Source organism: Acipenser ruthenus, chromosome 7 (assembly GCF_902713425.1).
Source record: "Acipenser ruthenus chromosome 7, fAciRut3.2 maternal haplotype, whole genome shotgun sequence".
Taxonomy (NCBI): Eukaryota; Metazoa; Chordata; class Actinopteri; order Acipenseriformes; family Acipenseridae; genus Acipenser; species Acipenser ruthenus.
Window position 1 is genome coordinate 16995036 of NC_081195.1, and position 19183 is coordinate 17014218.

The following is a 19183-nucleotide window of genomic DNA, read 5'->3' on the forward strand; positions in this document are numbered from 1 at the left end:
TACCTGGTAGTACCATGTTTATTAAATGTTGGATACATTTGACTTGTAGTTAGCAGGAATATATGCACTTAGTTATACGAAGTAGACCCATTAGGATCATCATGTGCATTGTAATACATTTCATATTGAGACCTGCATATTGTGATATATAGCATACGCTCCTGACGATCTCTCAGCCAATCAGAGTGCAAGACTGTCAGGAAACATCATTAAGACGTACCGATATTAAGAGTAAAGCATGGTAGAACACTGCTTTAAAAACCTAAATAAAATGGTCATGAATAGTGAATAAATATAGCTTTTTAACTTGTATATTAGCAATAAATCAGTATATAATAGAGGTATAGGACAGCAAGCATCTGTGAATGCCCTTTACACAGACTTTCACTGTCCTATAATATATCATATTGAGCCTATATCGTGATACAGAAGGTATTCTTGAACCGTATTAAAAACCCCACAACTAAATATTTACCAGGCTAAATTCCTGAAACCTGAGAAATAACAGGTACATTTTGTACATTTTCTTTTCCTATATATTAATTTTTATGTAACTAGCTATGTGATGCATACATGAAGTGCCCTATAAAAATATAAGTTTGTACTGTATTGGTGTGAAAAAAATATATAGTATTTCCATGTTTGTTTGTATGTTCCCCCAAGTTCACAGTTCAAAAAATACTAAAGAATAAATACACATTTGCTGTTTTTAATGAAAAAAACCTGCTAGTTTTTTGAAAGGAATGAAAACTTCAGCATCATGATATGATTACATTTTGTGGCTATGAATATTGCGTCAAACTTATATTTTCCAGTAATTTAACACGTTTGTGTTTCACCACATATATAAAGATTTCACCACTCAAATATGATCAAAATGTCCATTTACTTTTTATTGTGCATTTTAAAAACATTAAAAAAGCATGTGTATAATTTGTAGATGTACAAAATTATTGACGATATCTTCTACATGTAATGTAAATCCTGCAGTCCTCCAAACATATCAAATCTCAGTTAAATTACCTCTTTTACAAGACATACCAGCATGCAGAAACTACCACCCACTGGAAAAAAACACTGAAAACTTGGATTCAACTTCTAGAAAATAATCCAGTAAAGCAGAACAGTCTACATGAAAGAAAAAATAAATAACATCTAGAATGTTAATAACGCTCTTCAATAAAGTGTTAACCAGATAAATGAATGGGCTAAACCATTAACTTTTAAATTACTCAGAATGTAATGGCATTGATGTGTTACCAGAACTTCCACGTCGCTTCAGTATAAGGGCACATTTTGTTGGTCTGGTGACTAGTCTTACAGCAAGGTTTCACTGGTTAATATTTTTGTATGTTTTTAAATTTAATGAACACCACCTGCCACTCAGTCCAGAGCCTCTCGCAGTTCTGCTAAGTGTTTTCATAATAATAAAAGGGTGGGGGTTTTAGGGGATGATTATAAAAAAAAATGTAAATTCCAAGGACATGCTTAGTTTGTTTTCTAGCTTTAGTCTCAGCCCAAGAAAGACTGCTGTTTAAAAATAATATATATTTTTTTATTTAATTTAATCTGAAATGGGGAAACCTGGTCCTGTTTCATATACAAAGTTAAAATCATGTTATGTGGGAGAAGGTATTTCACATTTAACTCTTCACTTTAAACACGGAAAGAGTTCAAGAAAACTAATCAAAAAAAGACAGAATGCTACTGCAGGAACAAGGACTCTTGGGTATACACCTACAGTATTTAATGTTAGTATGAGTTATTTCCATAAAAGTCACTGAAACTAGTTGACTTTTCACAATGGTGCTTGGGCTGAACGATGTGCAGTGTCATGTTTCATTTTACTACAAAATATCATTTTTTTAGTGTCTGTTAACTACTTTATCAGAAAAGCAGTGTTGACAGACCGGTTAGTTTACAAACCTTAAAGGAAGTTTCCACTGAAAGAGACACACGCTTCCTCCACTTTGAAATCTGTACCAGTACACCATTCTCGTGTTACAGACAAAGAGCGTACAAGATACATGTACTGCATTTTACAGGAAACAGCTGCAAGAGTTGTTATAGTCAACATGGGTTTATAAGGTCACCTTCTTCAGTATGTAAAAACTATGTTTAAAACTGTATATGAGCAGCTGGTTTCACAGCCTCTGCAGTGTAACCTTACTTTAGGTGCTAATTGTCTGTGAAACTGGCCATAAATGTTTTTTTTCCCCCTAGGAATTCTTCAAAGCTGGGAAACCAGCAATTAATTTTATATGAACACAATGTATGTTTATTTTAGTATTCATTTAAAATAATGCAACACTTTCAGCAAAACAACTTAAAATAGCTGTTTCGGTAAAGGCATTCATACGTTTAAAAATGATATACTGTAAGGTGTTTAATGAACGGGATGTTTTTCTGTATGTAATATTTATTATATTTAATTTAATTAATATTTATTCAGTTATCCTCATAATTCATATTAATAAACTGTAACTATAACAAAAATACAGTACTCATTTGTGAAGTCCGTTTTGTGTCAAGTTTGTAATAGCTATTAAAAGCCTGTCATCTGGTATTTAAGCAAAATAGAAAGTACATTATAGCAAATGATACAAGTCATAAGTAGAAAAATCCTTTTGTTTGTGGTTAAATGTGTGATCTTGTGGTTTCTGAATAACAGTATCAGGCGTATTTGACAAAGAACTTTCAGAAGTACCGGTAAAAAAGAAGTACAATGTGTACTTCAAAGTCATCAGTTCTGGTAAGTACCTTGTCAACACGCTTACATGAAGATTGCTATTCCTAAGAAGAAGAAGAAGAAGATTTTCATAAATACTAAGCCTTCTTGGGATCAGATATTAAAAATTAATGTTCTCATTAAGGAAAAACACTTTTCTTTAAGTATATTTTGTGAGGAACGTTGGTGGCTCCTTCAGGTTTAACCATTTTTAATTGCCCAAACAAACTGATACGCCACCATATTGTATTGGAGACAAATTGTGCCAGTATTTAAAAAACAGATGGGGTAATAGCCAGGCCTTCATGAGTGTAACAGCATTTACAGTCCCTTATTGTTTTGCTGGTGTTACTTTTGTTTCCCTGCAACCACACGATTGTAATCACTTCCTGGTTTACAGGTCATGGGGCCTTCTATGCGGTCAATAAAGCACAAATGTCTAAGATAACACAGGAAATTAACTTATGGTGTAGTCAAAAGGAAAATAAAGTCAAGAAAACAAAAAAATATCAACAGCCAAAGACTTGGTATCTAATGATCCCTTGATTGCAGACCATTTTAAAAGCTTGCCTAGCACTTCTTTATAGTAGTTAAGGGAGTTAAAACTAAGGCCTTAAAAAGCATCAGCAACATTACCACAGGTCCTCTCAATATTGACTGACAACTGGCTTCTCATTTTGTTCATTACTTGTTCTGTTAATATTGGGATATGCATTTTTTCAACACTATAAATTTATATCCTATTCCCGCTACCTAAATAATTTGCAATCATCATATTTTAGAAAAAAGTCATTGTACATTATCAAAGCATTTTAAAGGAAAGAGGAAGGCTGTTCATCTCATCACTTAAGATTCTCTAGACAAGCTCACTGCCAAGTAAAGACAAATAGTAAGAACTCGTATTGGATCAACAGAAGCCCTTTTTTTTTTTTTTTAGCGCAACATCAATGGTGCCAATCATAATGTTGCTAAGGCTAATACAAGGGGAGGAAATGTATTCCTAGAATCTTCTTGACACATTTATTCTACACCAGCTGGCCAAAGTAACCAAATGGCTTCATAATCAGCCAGTATATTGAATCACATAGCCTGCCACACATAGGATTGCACCCGAAAAGAAAAAATAATCATATCTAATAGCCTGTCAGTCAGTGACCGTTACTGCACACTAGAGCTATAAAAGGCGTGTGCAGTGACCCTTAAGTATTGTGTGTGCGTGTGTGTGTACTGTGTACCACTTCAAACAATAACAAACAGCAGTGATGCACAGAATCAAACATTTTCACTCCACTTTAAATTTTAAACAACTAATAGCTCTCACACACCGAATAAAAGATGCAATTGCACTTAATATCCCTTGCTGGTGATTTTCAGAACTATTCGTCTCTGCAGCATTGCTAAGGCAGTAATGTTTCATAGTACACAATCAATTTCACTACATTGTTGACTTCTCATGTGTTACAAAAACATGATTTAAGCTATTTTCAACCAGGCACTTGTCTTGTATATTAAATTGGAGGCTTTTGTGCATCAATTGTAGACAAAATATGTCTTTCCTTAATTCAGAAAGTTAGCCGAGACAAATGCTTTGAGTATAATGCTTTGGCTCTAATGATCTATTAAAGGGCTTGACCTTTAAACTCTGAACCCACAGAAGAGAAAAGTCAAAGCATCACATAAGGGCAGTCACCTAGAAGTTCACAGATAGTTCTAATAGAAAACAGTTTTTGGACGACACACTTTTTTTTTTTTTACCTTACTAGAAGCATCTGAAACTAAACTAAAATAAAATAAAATAGAAATAAAACACCAAATTGTTAATTGCCTAAAATAGGATATATTTGCCAATATAGGGTTAAAGAAAACAGTAGGGAAAAGGATTAAACATCAGAGCAACATAACTCAAACACTAAGAATGATTGCAAACAGCACAAGGTCTAAATGGCATTTGAAACTGTTTGCTCTTGAAATAGATTCTGCCAGTGCCCGTCTGGGTGTGGGCATCTAATCGGTCAGTGTTTACATTCCTCACACAAATCACAAAATGAATGTTAACTTAAGCATTTACAACAACGTATGTGACAAAGGCTAGTTCTAAAGCGCTGTGCAGTTCCTATTTTAACAATTATGGTTTAGAGATATAATCATTCATGCTATGTACTGTAAATGATGGCTTTCCTGCTCTAAAGCTGCACTACTATTCAATCCAAGCTCTGTTTTACTTAGACATACAACTTCCAGTTAAAAATACATTCTTAAATGTTACCCAAACCATTGTTCAAGTCAAGCTAGAATGTTTTTTTTTTTTTTTTTTCTAGTAAGTTAACACATTGCCATTAGGTGGCAGTGTATGCATTTGTTAGCCCTACATTCAAGTCTTGTCCAGTTACATTTACAGGGTGCAACCCGAAGGCATGAAAAGGACTTCAGTAGATGTTGATTTATTTTCTAGAGAGCACAAACATTAACTCTGTCCAGCAAGACTAAATAATACATGCATTTTGAATTTAGTGTGTGAATTGTTTGTTGCGCTAATAATTTGTTTAAGCATACCCCCAAGAGGACAAACAGCAAGCTTTGTGAATCTGACAACAAAAAAAGTGGTCTTTACAGTTAAGGACAGAAAATCAGGTTGAACCTCAATTAAGCCACATTAAAAAGACCTAAAATGCAGATATTGGTACCAAACATTATAGAATGTATGAGATAGCAACCAAGAACAACTCCACTTCAAAAACAAATACTCTAATATAGACGTTTAGTGGCCTATTTCTGAAGCTGCACAGAGAATTAAATTAACATTGATCAACAGATCCTCCAAGCAAAAAAGACAATATTGAGATGTAAGCTGTACTATTTTTGTTTGTTATTTATTTTGTATTTTTTTGGTTTTCTGACATTTTGGTTTTAACCTATGTAGAATCGGGAATAGTAAATTATGTTCAGCAGCACTTGAAAGCAGGTAGTCACTTTAAATGAACAGACTCTTTTGTTACAAAGGCATACTTAAAGTATTTATTCTAGGAGAACCACAGGAAAACCACAGGACTGCAAAGCCAGTAAAAACAATTCCATGGCAAGTACCAGATGTATTTTTGTCTGAAAAAATGACACTTTAAGCAGATTAATCAGTTAGGAAACATTTATGCCATGATGCGGCCTACATTAATGATCTAAACAGTGGCAGATCTTAATATCGTCGTTCAAAAAATTTAACTTCTTAAAAATATGGGATTTTCTGCAACCTGGTTTGACTGTATTTTTATGTCATGCAGTGGGTTGAAATTACTTCTGGGAGGGAAAGCAGCAGCAGGATCAATGTTGAGTTAATGGCTAGTTGTATTTAGATCCACTGATGTTTAGATCATTAAAATAAATATCCATGTCTTTTACAAAAAAAATATAAAATCATCATAGTATCAAAACTTTCCTTTCTTTTTTTTTTTTTTTTTAACAAAATTTACATTTTGTTTTACTAAAAAAGTTACTTTCACAAAACAAAATAGAGTACTACAGTACCAAAAACAACCTACAATCAATTATAAAGAAAGTTAAAAAAAAATATGAAGCTATCTCAATGCTACATAATGACACCCATGCTACCAGTTAGAGCATACAGGATAAGGTTTTGAATTGAAAGACCCATATAACATTAGATTTTTAAGTATGTGCAAACATATTTTGAAACGGAATACGTCACAGTACACATCATTACTCCATACCATCTAGGAACGAAAACTAAAAAACAGACCCTATTCAAAAACTGTAAACCATGCCTTATTAAAAGACTGTTTTGATCAACCGTTTTATAGAATGTTAAAAAACACTCTTTAAAATAAAGTTTAAATATTTTTGAATAGGGTTTCATGTTATTCCATTCTTAAAAAGCAACAAAGGATTAAAAAGATATGTACAAGAGACTCTCACCAATCCAGACCAATTCAGACCAGATTTGGATTTCATTAGGTTTGGATTATAAATCAGTTTTTACTACAGGGGTCTGGATTAACGAGAGTATACTTTTTCTTTTCTTTTTAAAAGCCACTGAAATGTTTAAAAGTATAAAAAATGGCAGTAAATAAAAATCTTCAAGGTCTGAAAATAAAATAAGACTTTGACAGAGATGGTATAGCCCTGTCTTCAGGTCATGCAACATGCACGTTATAAAGCAGCGTTAATCTTGAGGTTGTCGCCAGCTTTTGGGATTCAATTTGTCCTTGAAGGATTTGAGTCTCTGTCGCGGTGCAGGTACAGGCCTGTGTAAGAGCTCTGGCATCTGGTCTTCACTCGAACTGGCTTTGTTACACGTCAGGTTCTTGCGGGGAGGGACCGTGGGCCTCTGCAGCTGCTGTACTATCGAAGAGAACTTGCTTTCGAGGGAAGATGACCTCATTGGAGCCATTGGGTTTTTCCTGGAATTTTCTTTATCTGCCTGATTGTTGCCACTTCCTCCTGGTTTGTAAGGCAGCCTGTCAGGGGGAGGTGGTGGAGCTCGTCTTTTCTTGATTGCGTAGCTGTTAGGACTGAGGTTTTCACAGCTTCGACTAGGAGACACCACGTTTTTCTGAACAACCATGTTATGGGTGCCTTCAAATAGGGCACCCCAATGAGGAACCAAAGGAGTGTCCTGTTGCCCGATAAGAAACCTCCCATCTGTCTCCTCTATTTTATTATGAATGATGTTTGTTAGGCTTTCAGACTTTATTGGGGAATCAATGCCTACAAAGTAAAGGATAATTAAAACAAAACAATCACATTTTCCTTTTGTTATTATGATACCAGTTGCTGTATAAATTAATTGAATAAATTGCTGCTATTAAATATTAATTTAATCAACTGCTGTATTAGGTCTGCTCTGAGTAAAATAATAAATATTCATCAAAGTCTCAAGCGATGGGTTTTATTTTGGCTACTCAAGTACGCAAATGCACCCTGCTGTGGCATTCTGTGAAAAAATAAATGTATCATCAAAAACTGCAGCACTTTGTAGTTTCAAGATACATATGTGAACAATATCCATTGTCCAAAGCAATGCTATAGATGCCGTTCCTGGTTTTTAGGAACCTTGTAGCTTACAAGAAACCATCGGAGATTAAATCAGCCCTGCTGTTTACCGAAGTAGCTAAGTACAAGCTTTTTTTCACATTAGTGAAAGCTGAGCAATACCAGGTGCCAAAGGTGAGTTTACTAGCAAGTTTACTAGTGAGTTTACCAGCGAGTTTACCAGTGAATTTTTGGAATGCACTCCTGAGGGGCTCACTCACTGATGACTGATTCAGGAAAAAATAAGACACTGTTTTTCACAATGATTCTAAGCAACTATCCATCTATTACAGCATCTTTTGTAGCCCATCCAATTATGGAGATAACTGATGTTTTTCACAAAGCCTGATTTTCACGTTAAGTATATAATGCTCTTGGGCTGCATCTCTCTAGGCAATTAAACTTACTTATATCGTGGTAGACTGAGGTGGCTTGCTTTGTAAGGAACAAAGAAGGCCTCTTTGGGGACATTATCTCAATCTTCATTAGCTCTTTGCAGCAGTGCTTCCATTGGCCTGAGAGAAGAAATAAATCCCAGTAAGCATACAGTGAGATTAGAGCTAAAGGACTGGAATACCACACTGCCACCAACAACAATATTCTTCTGTATCTATAATATTGATGACCCATTTTGTATTTTAAGTGTCTGGAGCCCCACACCCTCTACACACTCCATTCCATCAACATGATGTGATGGGTTGATGAGTTATCAGAGCAGCAAATAAAGCACTATACAAAAACCTTGGGTGGACCTAATCAAAATAGTAACTTTTACCATGGAAGATCATAATATTACTAGGGATCCCTGATAGTGCGTTTAACTGATAAAACACAAATGAAAAAAACAAAAAACAAGAAATTAAAATCAATTTCATAGACATCTATAAAACATTGAAAAGTTAGTTGCTGCGCATACTCGGAAGGTGTGTTAGCAGGAATTAATATAGACAATAACTTTAGAGACAGTACAGTACCAGACATCCTAATTATACCCAATAAACCACGATATAACAAAATCAATTTCACTTACTCAGATCATAAAAATGCTGCCAAAAGGCCTCCATCCATTTCTGAAGCTCCTCTCTGCATTCTGCAGTGAACACATTGGTCACTGCTTCCCCATCTATGAGATTAATGATAGTGAAACTGTTGGTCCTTTTCTGTGGGCTCTTATCCACAGCTCGGATCCTTGTTTCCTGCTCAACAGAAATCAACATGATGAGAACACTAGCAGAGTCATGTTGTGTCACTTCTAGAACTTGAATTTGGTAAATGCCCCAAAACTGAACACAATCTGGATGTACAGTAGAAGGTTAAGTTTAGGATAAGACTTACTGATCTGTTCAGGATAATGTCAATCTAAAATGTGAAGTTTGAAAGAAACGCATGATATTGCAAACATGTACAGTACTTTTTTTATTTCAAAACATGACATCTTGTACTACAGTAGCTTAAAAAAAGTTATCAGTTTGTCGGTCTTGCTTTCTGTTACACTTGCACTTCCTAGGTCACTTTACCTCAGCAGTGTCTTTTGGGTGAAAGCATGTCATTTAATAGGGAAAGCAGATGGTTTTATGGTTTTACTTAACCTGGTACCAAACATCGTGTTTTAAAATGAAAATAAATTTATGCAAAAGTTATAGTTAGGGTTAAAAAAAAAAAGCATCACAATTTAGTACATGCACTAAAGGTATTGACAGTAAAACTTATTTTAAGAGGTTATCAGAGGGACTCAACATTTTTGACTGTTTGACAGGTGGGTGCTTTTTCAAAGTCCATAGATCATAAAAATGCATTCTGAGATTTAGAGGCCATTAAGAGCAGGCAACTGTAGATAGAGGTTTTACTGTAAAACAAAAACAAACAACAAACATATGAAACTTCTTAAAGTAGGTATCTGATATACGTAAATGTTACGTCTTGGTAGTATATCTGACAATACATAATTAAAAACTATGCCACTGAACTGTTTCCAGTATTAGCACCCTTTTTTGTAATTCTTCTTTTTTAAATAAAGTATACCTTGTTAACAGGAATGACAATGGCAGGTTCTACTTTAGCCTCAATTTCCTCTGGCGTGTAGTAGCAGAACATGTTTCCCCCTCTCAGGACACAGTACAGCCTGCTGCAGCTGAGAACGCCTCCAACAGCTTGCTGTGATACAAGGCAGACCCAACGACAGACAAAACCGTAAAAAACAAAGAAAAATACAGTAGACACATCAGTATCACATCACAAAGACAGCAGTGAATGACAAAGCACCTTATCAAAACAGATCCTGAAATCTAGGTTGATTACCTGCTGATTCAAGAAGCCACCCATCCTGTCTTGGGTCATGCACACCGGCTGAGCCACCAAACGACAGCATATGTTTCCATACAGAGGCAGCCAGAAGGAAGAGTCCTCTGTGGGACAAAAAAAATAAATAATATGGTCTTTACACCATTTTTGTGAAACTAGTACCCATCTTGATAAACCTGGAACAAAGTGTCAAAAACGTGTTTAACATTCGAGAAGCATTTGAAGGTCAATAACTTAGCAAACTGTTTTAAAATGCACCAGGTTACCCCCCACCCCCGACCCGTCCTTTAAAATCTATCCTTACCATTCTCTCTAATAGTCAGGGTCTGTGACTGGAAGCTGCCGTCAGCAAGAGGAAGAGTTAGTGTTGCATAGGCAAGTAAGTTGTATTTCGCACCACTAGAACACAAAGAAAATATATTTTAGAAACGGACTGGTATACATCCACTGCCGAGAAAATATATATGTCTATAGTTACTGCATTCTCCCATCTTAACTCGAGAGCTACTTGTATTGTATTACACACACGCACATATATATCCATCTATTCTCTCTCTCTCTCTATTATTTGTTTATTTAGCAGACGCCTTTATCCAAGGCGACTTACAGAGACTAGGGTGTGTGAACTATGTATCAGCTGCAGAGTCACTTACAACTACGTCTCATCCAAAAGACGGCGCACAAGGAGGTTAAGTGACTTGCTCAGGGTCACACAATGAGTCAGTGGCTGAGGTGGGATTTGAACTGGGGACCTCCTGGTTCCAAGCCCTTTTCTTTAACCACTGGACCACACAGCTTCCTAATATATATATATAATATATATATATATATATATATATAATTATATATATATATATATATATATATATATATATATATATATATATATATATATATATATATATATATATATATATATATATATATATATATATACACCTGTGTAGGTGTGAATTGGTCAATTATTGCCCAGCACTCCTGGGATAGTAAACGAGGAAAAGCATGACATTAGAATACAGTAACTTACGCTGCTGGATGGTCATTTCCATCCAGCAGTTGACACACTCTCTTTCCTGTGGGCTTGCTGAATGAAGTACCCAGTTTTTTTGCCAGCTTCTTAGGAGTGCTACCTATGGAGGGCTCCTCCTCCAAACAGCAGCTGTACACCTGAAGTTGTAACTCAAAACCTGGTCCTGCCTCGTTGCTGCAAAAATCAAAGATGAGTAAGACACGGATTTACAATATGGGAAGAACAAACATCAATACCAAAAACTCCCTGTAGCTGGATCAAAAGAGCTACAATACTCTTGGCTCTTATAATTGTACCTAGCTTAACTTTGAACAATCAATTGTGACATTAATAAAGACTTGTTTAAAACATGTAACTGAAGCAAGCTTGTCCTTTTAGTACAACCTTAGCAATCATTTTTAAATAAATAAACTGCATTTTGTTAACACTGCAGTTCAAAATAACACATTGCTCATCATTTTTCTGGTTAAGATACTTACAACACAGTTAAATTCCCAAAACATATGTCTGTGACAGCTTTATCCACAACCACCATTTCTGTGTCAAAAACCTCAGAGCCGAGTTTCATCAGGCAAAATACAGCCACGCGTCGGGACCCTGGGAAACAGATTATAACCAATGAATCACTTAAATATTTAGTTTATTGACAAAATTGTGCTTTTCATTAGTTTTATCAAAGAAACTGAAAAATCTCTGGTTTCCAAAGATTTTGTTAATGGGTGTTATCTTTACATTTTTGTTTTAAATAAGGTGGTTGTCTGAATGCAAAACAGGTTGATTAGGATAACATGTGACTACTATCAGTTTTAGTTCTCCTTTTATATTCTAAGAGATTTTGTTTCGGTACAGTATATGGGTTGCTTTGTATATTTATCTCAACTGTTGCAGCCTGCGCACCAAATCACCACAAGCATGTGTCTACTATATTATTGGAAATACTTACAGAACTAAAACTCAATGGCAGCCATTTTGACTTTCTGAAAAAGACTTCTAGTCAAACCATTTATCACTGAATTTTTATAGTTTCTTGTAGTATTTCTCACTTCAGTACTATTGTGTTTTATAGTTACGGATCAATATCTAGTTTAGTGTTAGCTTTGGTAGCTCAGTGAAGATGTCCTTCAGCTGTAGTCATAGTGATATAGGGATGTGCAAAATGGCTTTTGAATACCTACTTCCTTTGTTGTTGAAGTGATCAGAATCCTTCCACATTAATGGTATCCGAAGGTCTAGGAAAATAAGTTTTAAAAGATTACAATGCGTTGAAAAACTGATAGTTTGCTTATAAAAATATTCTTGCCAGCATGTGTGTATTTAGCCAAATGCAGGTACAGAAATCTGATCTTTAAACAGTTGTTGACAGCAGCAAGTTTCCAGTATCTAGTGGAAGGTGGGTTTAATAGGGGTTGTGGTAGTTTACAGCCCTCCTTACCTGTCAAATAATTTTTCATAATACCGGTAAGTAAGCCTTGTTTGAACACAGTCTCTGTCAGATACTGTATTGTTTCAAAAATAAAAATTAAGCAAATACCTTTCAAATTCTAGTTTCTCCAATAGGATTATTGGAGTTTATTAACAGTTTAGGAAACATCTACTTTTCTGGGAGCTATTGATCTTAACAGTCGCTGATCTAAATACCACTGTTGATCAATAAAATGGGCTATGTGTGTCAAGGTTCTCAGAATCAAACATCTACTTTAACAATACATTTCTGTCTTTAAAAATATGCAAGTCGACGGGGAGACTTATTTAAACAATGACAGACTTTGATCAGATCAATTGAAATCTTTCTTAAAATGTAAACTGTTTTAGTATTGACCTACAATACATTCAATTTTGACATAGATAATACATTTCCGCTCAGTTACCTAGAAAACATTTTTGGTCAGCTGTGGCGTGTATTCTGTGGCATTACCTGATAATGCAACTTTCCCCTTGCATGCTGTGCGCTCCTTCGTCCCTATATCAGAAGACCTGCAGAACGGAGCAAATGTAGGTTTGTTTTTTTCTAAAGATATCTTTAAACTACAATAATGTTCAACAGGACACAAATAATTGAATTGTGTGCCATTTACCACAGCCTTCCATAATTTAGTTTTATATGCACTTAGGTTCAAGAAGCTGACCTTGTGTACATTCTCCCAAAGGAACGTTGAATAAGTGCTGTTCAGGCTGACCATACAATCACAATTGAATACAGCATAACCACATCCAGCAAACCAGTCTCACCTTCTTGCCATTCTGTTCATGATCTGTTCCTCCTTCTTTTTCTGTAGCTCCGTCATGTAGGCCATAATGCGCATGTTACAGGTCATCAGGTTTTTAGAAGCGTTTAAAACCTGATCTCTCTGGGTGCTTGCTGCAAGGAGCTTGTGGGCTCCGTCCCGCATTCGGATCTCAAAGTCGATTTTCTCCTGGACATTGCAGTCCTATTTAGAATATAGGAGTTATTTTATTGCAACTTCAAGGTAAAAGCTCAGTGCATCAACAATTCAAAATGTGCAGCACTTCAATAAATGGGTGCATCCTACCAGTTTTGTTTAAACTAGAATGAATACTTGACCACACATATAGTACGGGTTATAGCAAATTAAGCGAACTATACAGCAAAAAACATTGTAAGAAAGATGATTAAGGGTAATACTTTGTTTTAGGTATTTGCTAAAAATGGAAAATAATCCTCAAAAGATGAAATTCAGTAACCTTGTGTATCTGTATTTGAAACTAACCTCCATTAAACCCGATTGGCTCCAACATCTCACAAGATTTCAACAAGATCAAAGCATGACTCCACATGGTCACAGAGTCAGTGTATTTTTCAAAGAGACCATACTGTATGTTTAACAAGATGTCTCATCATTGACTCCTAGAGAGGCAGTAAAATGACAAGACCTCTTGTCCAAGTCACTAGAACTGATATATTGATAGTGGAAACACAGAGGGTGGAGTGGGGCAGTTAAAATGTGACTTACAATCAAGAGAATATCACTAGTGTACAGAAATAAATGGTCATCAAAAATTATCATGGTGCTCAAATAAAGGCAATTTTGTCTTCTGAAGGCGTTGTTAGTCAAAGCAATGGAAGAATTCAACAACAATATTATGGATAATTTTCTTGTCATAAAACTGACTTCAGTAAAAAAAAAAAAAAAAAAACTGAACAAACGTTACAAGAAAATATACAGTAACCCTAAACCTCTTTGTTCTCCCCTCAACACAGATGTTTTTTTTGGATTATTATTATTCCATGAACACATACAGCTACCTGCAGTTTCTTAGACATCTGCCGTATGTACAACAGATTCATGGCCTCTATAATTCAGACTAGTACACCGTTTAGTGCACTTTCCCTGCAAGAACATTATGATTTTATGTTCGTGGGAGACAAAATACAAATGACTCACTGAACACAAGTAGCCTACTGAAAGAAGTTGATGCGGTTACTAAAACAGCTGTACCTCTTGATTGGTAGACAGGATTGCTGTTTTGATTTCATATTTGAATAGCAGAGAAGTAAAGGCATATCCTCTAACTTTTTGTCTTACTTGTTGGGAAAGTGGTCAAAGTAGCTGATTTGTGTCAAAAGTTACATCGTTTACAGTAAATAGAATGTTGGAAGTCTGGGAGTTTTTAAACAATGGGAGCGTTAGAATGTTGAAAAAAGTCCCATTATAGTGAATGAAGATGGACAAAAAAAGGACAAAAAGCTTAATAGTTTAAAAAGTATAAAATATATAAGAAAGTTGTATACCAGCACACTATTCCAGACCGGTCTACACGTTTTAAAGTATGAACGGCGTTTGTAGCTTAAACGGTGTAAGAGGAGTAGCGTGCCGAAGAATAAGAAGAAGAAGAAGTCTGTCGATGATTTAAAGTGGGGACTCTTGCTTCGCAAGCCCCACTAATAAATAAATAAATAAAAATTAAGGAGCGGGGAGCAAAAAAAAACACCACACCTACCCTCGACCCCACCTCCCTCCAGAGCTACCGTCCTGTCTCCCTCCTACCCTTCCTCTCCAAAACCCTCGAGCGGACTGTACACCGCCAGCTCTCTGCTTTCCTGTCCAACCACTCTCTGCTTGACCCTCTCCAATCTGGCTTCCGCTCTGCTCACTCCACTGAAACCGCCCTTCTGTCTGTCACCAACTCACTTAAGTGTGCCCGAGCTGCCTCTCTCTCCTCTGTCCTAATTCTCCTCGACCTCTCTGCTGCCTTTGACACTGTTGATCACTCTATTCTACTATCATCTCTTGCTGACCTGGGGATCTCTGGCACTGCTCTGGCCTGGTTCTCCTCCTACCTCTCCAACCGCACTTACCAGGTAACCTGGCGTGGAGCAACCTCCACACCTCACCCTCTCTTAACTGGAGTCCCCCAAGGGTCAGTCTTGGGTCCTCTCCTGTTCTCTCTCTACACCCGCTCCCTGGGCCCCCTCATCGCATCCTATGGTTTCTCATACCATTTCTATGCTGATGATGCTCAGATTTTCCTCTCCTTCCCCACCTCTGACTCCACCATCTCCTCCCGTATCTCTACCTGTCTGTCTGCTATTTCCTCCTGGATGCACTCGCATCACCTCAAACTCAACCTCTCTAAATCTGACCTCCTTTTCTTTCCCTCCTCCTCCCCCTCCTCTGATCTCTCTATCTCTGTTCCTCTGGAATCTACCACACTCTCTCCCTCTTCCTCAGCTAAGAACCTTGGAGTCACCCTGGACCCCTGCCTCTCTTATTCCCAGCACATCTCCACTCTGGCACGCAATTGCCGATTCTTCCTGAGCAACATCCGAAGAATCCGACCCTTCCTCACCAACTATGCTACCCAGCTCCTGGTCCAGGCCCTGGTACTCTCCCGTCTAGACTACTGCAACTCCCTCCTGGCTGGCCTCCCTGCGTCCGCCACCCGTCCGCTCCAGCTCATCCAGAACTCTGCTGCTCGCCTGGTGTTCTCTCTACCTCGCTTCGCCCACGCTACTCCACTACTCCGCTCGCTCCACTGGCTCCCGATCACCGCTCGCATCCAGTTCAAGACTCTTGTACTAGCCTACAGATGCCTTGATCAGACTGCACCCAGCTACCTCCAGACCCTCATCTCTCCCTACACCCCCACTCGACCTCTCCGCTCCGCCTGCACTAGAAGACTGGCTCTACCTCCGCTACGCTCCCCTGCCTCCCGAGCCCGCTCCTTCTCCACCCTTGCTCCGCAGTGGTGGAACGACCTTCCTACTGCCCAGTCCCTGACCACATTCCGGCGCCTCCTTAAGACTCACCTCTTCAAACAGCACCTGTAGAACTCCTCTGTTGTATCCTGGGACACTATCACCCTTCATTTAAATATGCTTTATTTTGCTCTTATCTGCCCCCTATTTTACTGCATTTAATCCTGTACCTCAGAATATTGTAATCTGCCAAGTGTTTAATCTGTAGTATTTTGTACTTAATCACATCCTGATGTAACTATCACTATTTAATCATATCCTGATGTAACTTTCATTATTATCTGCTGTATTATTGAATTGTGGTTTGTCACACTTGAGAATTATTGTATTTCTTGTTCTTATTGTATGACTTATATTGTAACACTTGAATGTATTTGTATTTGCTTGCGATTGTAAGTCGCCCTGGATAAGGGCGTCTGCTAAGAAATAAATAATAATAATAATAATAATGTGTGTGTTTTCATCTCTTTGACAGCATTATGTTGTATTTTTAGTATTTAACTAAACCTGTTTAAATGAATCATTTTTATTCAACTTCTTGTGTTTGTGACGTAATCTCCCTTCTATCTTTTTGCTCACTTTCAGACTTACTCTGACAAATGCGTTGCAATTCAGAACAAATCATTTCTGAATCACTTCAACTTGCAACGTGGAAGTTGAACACAGAACGGAATGATTATGTGACGTCATCACTCTCTTTTGTTGATTTCATCTATAGACATCACGTCAGTCATTTGCAAATGATTGGATGACACAATAACTGTCTGTCTGTAACTAGCTATACCACAGTCTGTTGAGACTGTCTGAACCAACATTGCATATGATACTAATATAATACTAAAACAAGATAAAACTAAACAGGTTTATTATACGTCATCAGTAAGTCTTTCCAGTATCTCTGTCTGATTCTTATAGTATTACTACAAATCACCCACTGGTGTTACAAGTCTGCTACTTTCGCTTAATGTTACCTCTTGTTCTGGGAAGTAGGTGCTCTCCATGATTTTCTTTCTCTTAATCTCCATGCCGAGCGAAGAGAAACCCGAAACCGTGGCTCTGCTCCTTTCATTTCTCTTGAAATTTTGAAAATCCCGCGGATGCTGCTTCGCCATTTCACCCAATGATAAATCTCATCCAGACAATCTCTGCAAAGGGCGTCGCTATCGGTATCAACCTGACTGCATTCAAATGGTCAAAATTCGCCGGCGAATAAACAACAATAGGCAGTCACCACTTTTAAAATTTAAATTTTGCGACCTAAAACTAGAACCAGGCGTTTAGAAAGGTACACATATTTTAATATGTAGAGTTTACGATTATTGTATATCAGACTATATGTTTATTATTTCCGAAAATGCGTTTTTGATTTTAATCGACAGATTTTTTTAGACGACTGTCCCATCCCCTCCCGCGTGCAATGGTTTCGTCCACATTTATTAAATGGGAGCATGAAGGAATATAGACGGAGAGGAACTCAAAATTTGTTGGATGGTAGAAAAAAAAAAAATATTGCTTTGGATGTATTGCAAGTGGTAGAAAGATACAAGGGGAGTTTGTGGTAATGAGCTCGCTGAAAATAGGACATTTAAGAATGATAAATGTGTGTAATCCACATAATATCTGGAAGAATTCAAAAACGTATTATAAGTAATAGGTAGTTACACTGTATATGTGGCGATATGGCTCTTTTTAGGTGGGGAATTCAAAAATTGATTATAGAGTGTAGTGTAAAGTTTTGTAAAATCAGATATTTTAGCTAAATTTGTTATAGCTCTGAGGATGGTTCAGTGTAAGAACCAAACAAAAGCTTGAGAACGAGAAAAGGCGCTCGGCCCATCAAGACTCGTCCCTTGTTAGCACACCATTTCCCTTCATTTAAAAGTAGTCGTTTTTTTTTTTTTGTTTTTTTTTTAAATGTCCCAGTGTTTTTAGATCCTACTACTTCACCTGGTAGGCTATTCCATGCATTTATAACTATGTAAAAAAAAATGACTTGTCAGAGGCTTTTTGAAAAGCACTTTGTCAGAGGCTTTTTGAAAAGCAAGATATATTTTATCAGAAGCGTTACCATCATCTACATTTGCTGTAAGATATTTGAAAAAGTAAAGTAGGTTAGTCAAGCATGACCTCCCTCTTCTGAACCTGTGCTCTTCAGAAAGTAAATAATCCTGAAGTTTTAAAAAGCAGAATACATAAATATTCTTCTGTGTGGAGTCAGCAATGTCCTATATATATAATGATGGATCAAAGCTGTTAGATAATGGAAAATCAGCAGCAGCCTTCTGATATTGGGGGTTAAAAGCCTGTAGAACAATTTGACTGTCGTAACAGCAGAATTAACGGCCATAATTGGATTTTAGATGTTAAACCAATTCGGTCCCTTGCCTGCTCTGATTCACAATAAGCATTAAAAGCAATTCAGTCTGGCTACTCGAAGTCTATGATGAATATGAGCTTTGAGATTTTGAGTTTGTTTACTGACCTAGAAAGACTGGGAATATAGGTTAATTGAACCTGGTTCTGACTCGTATAGGAAGCAAAGGTAAGAAGCGGCAGACAAAGAGGAAATAGAATACTTTATAATTGTAGTGCAGTTTTTTATATAATAGAGAAAAAGATAGCACATAAATGGCAAGGGTTTGGGGAGAGGGCTATTAGAGGAAGAAGATATTTTAAAATCTACTGCGAGTAAAAGAGAGAGGTGGTTTTTATATAATAGACAGGAAGAAGTTGTTAAGGATAATTATGGATCGCTGTACTTTAAATAAATGTGTTCAGAGAATACATTTTCACCCTGATGGATTATATGTCAATGTCAGTTTGTTCCCTCTATGATGTCCTATACCACTGTCCTTAGAATGTG

At 36.8% G+C, this 19183-nt stretch overlaps 1 protein-coding gene across 1 annotated transcript; it reads right to left on the bottom strand.

Annotated features, from left to right (window-relative positions):
* Window positions 1-5578: 5578 nt before the first annotated feature.
* Window positions 5579-17718, bottom strand: LOC117416191 (rhotekin-2-like). The gene is made up of 12 exons (XM_034027268.3): window positions 17292-17718; window positions 13332-13531; window positions 13018-13076; window positions 12278-12331; window positions 11582-11699; window positions 11100-11276; window positions 10377-10471; window positions 10070-10176; window positions 9794-9925; window positions 8802-8967; window positions 8179-8286; window positions 5579-7447 (listed from the first exon to the last, which is right to left on the bottom strand). Exons 1-12 carry the CDS (start codon window positions 17430-17432, stop codon window positions 6903-6905), a joined length of 1902 nt encoding a protein of 633 aa, XP_033883159.3. The 5' UTR covers window positions 17433-17718; the 3' UTR covers window positions 5579-6902.
* Between the last annotated feature and the right edge of the window lie 1465 nt (window positions 17719-19183).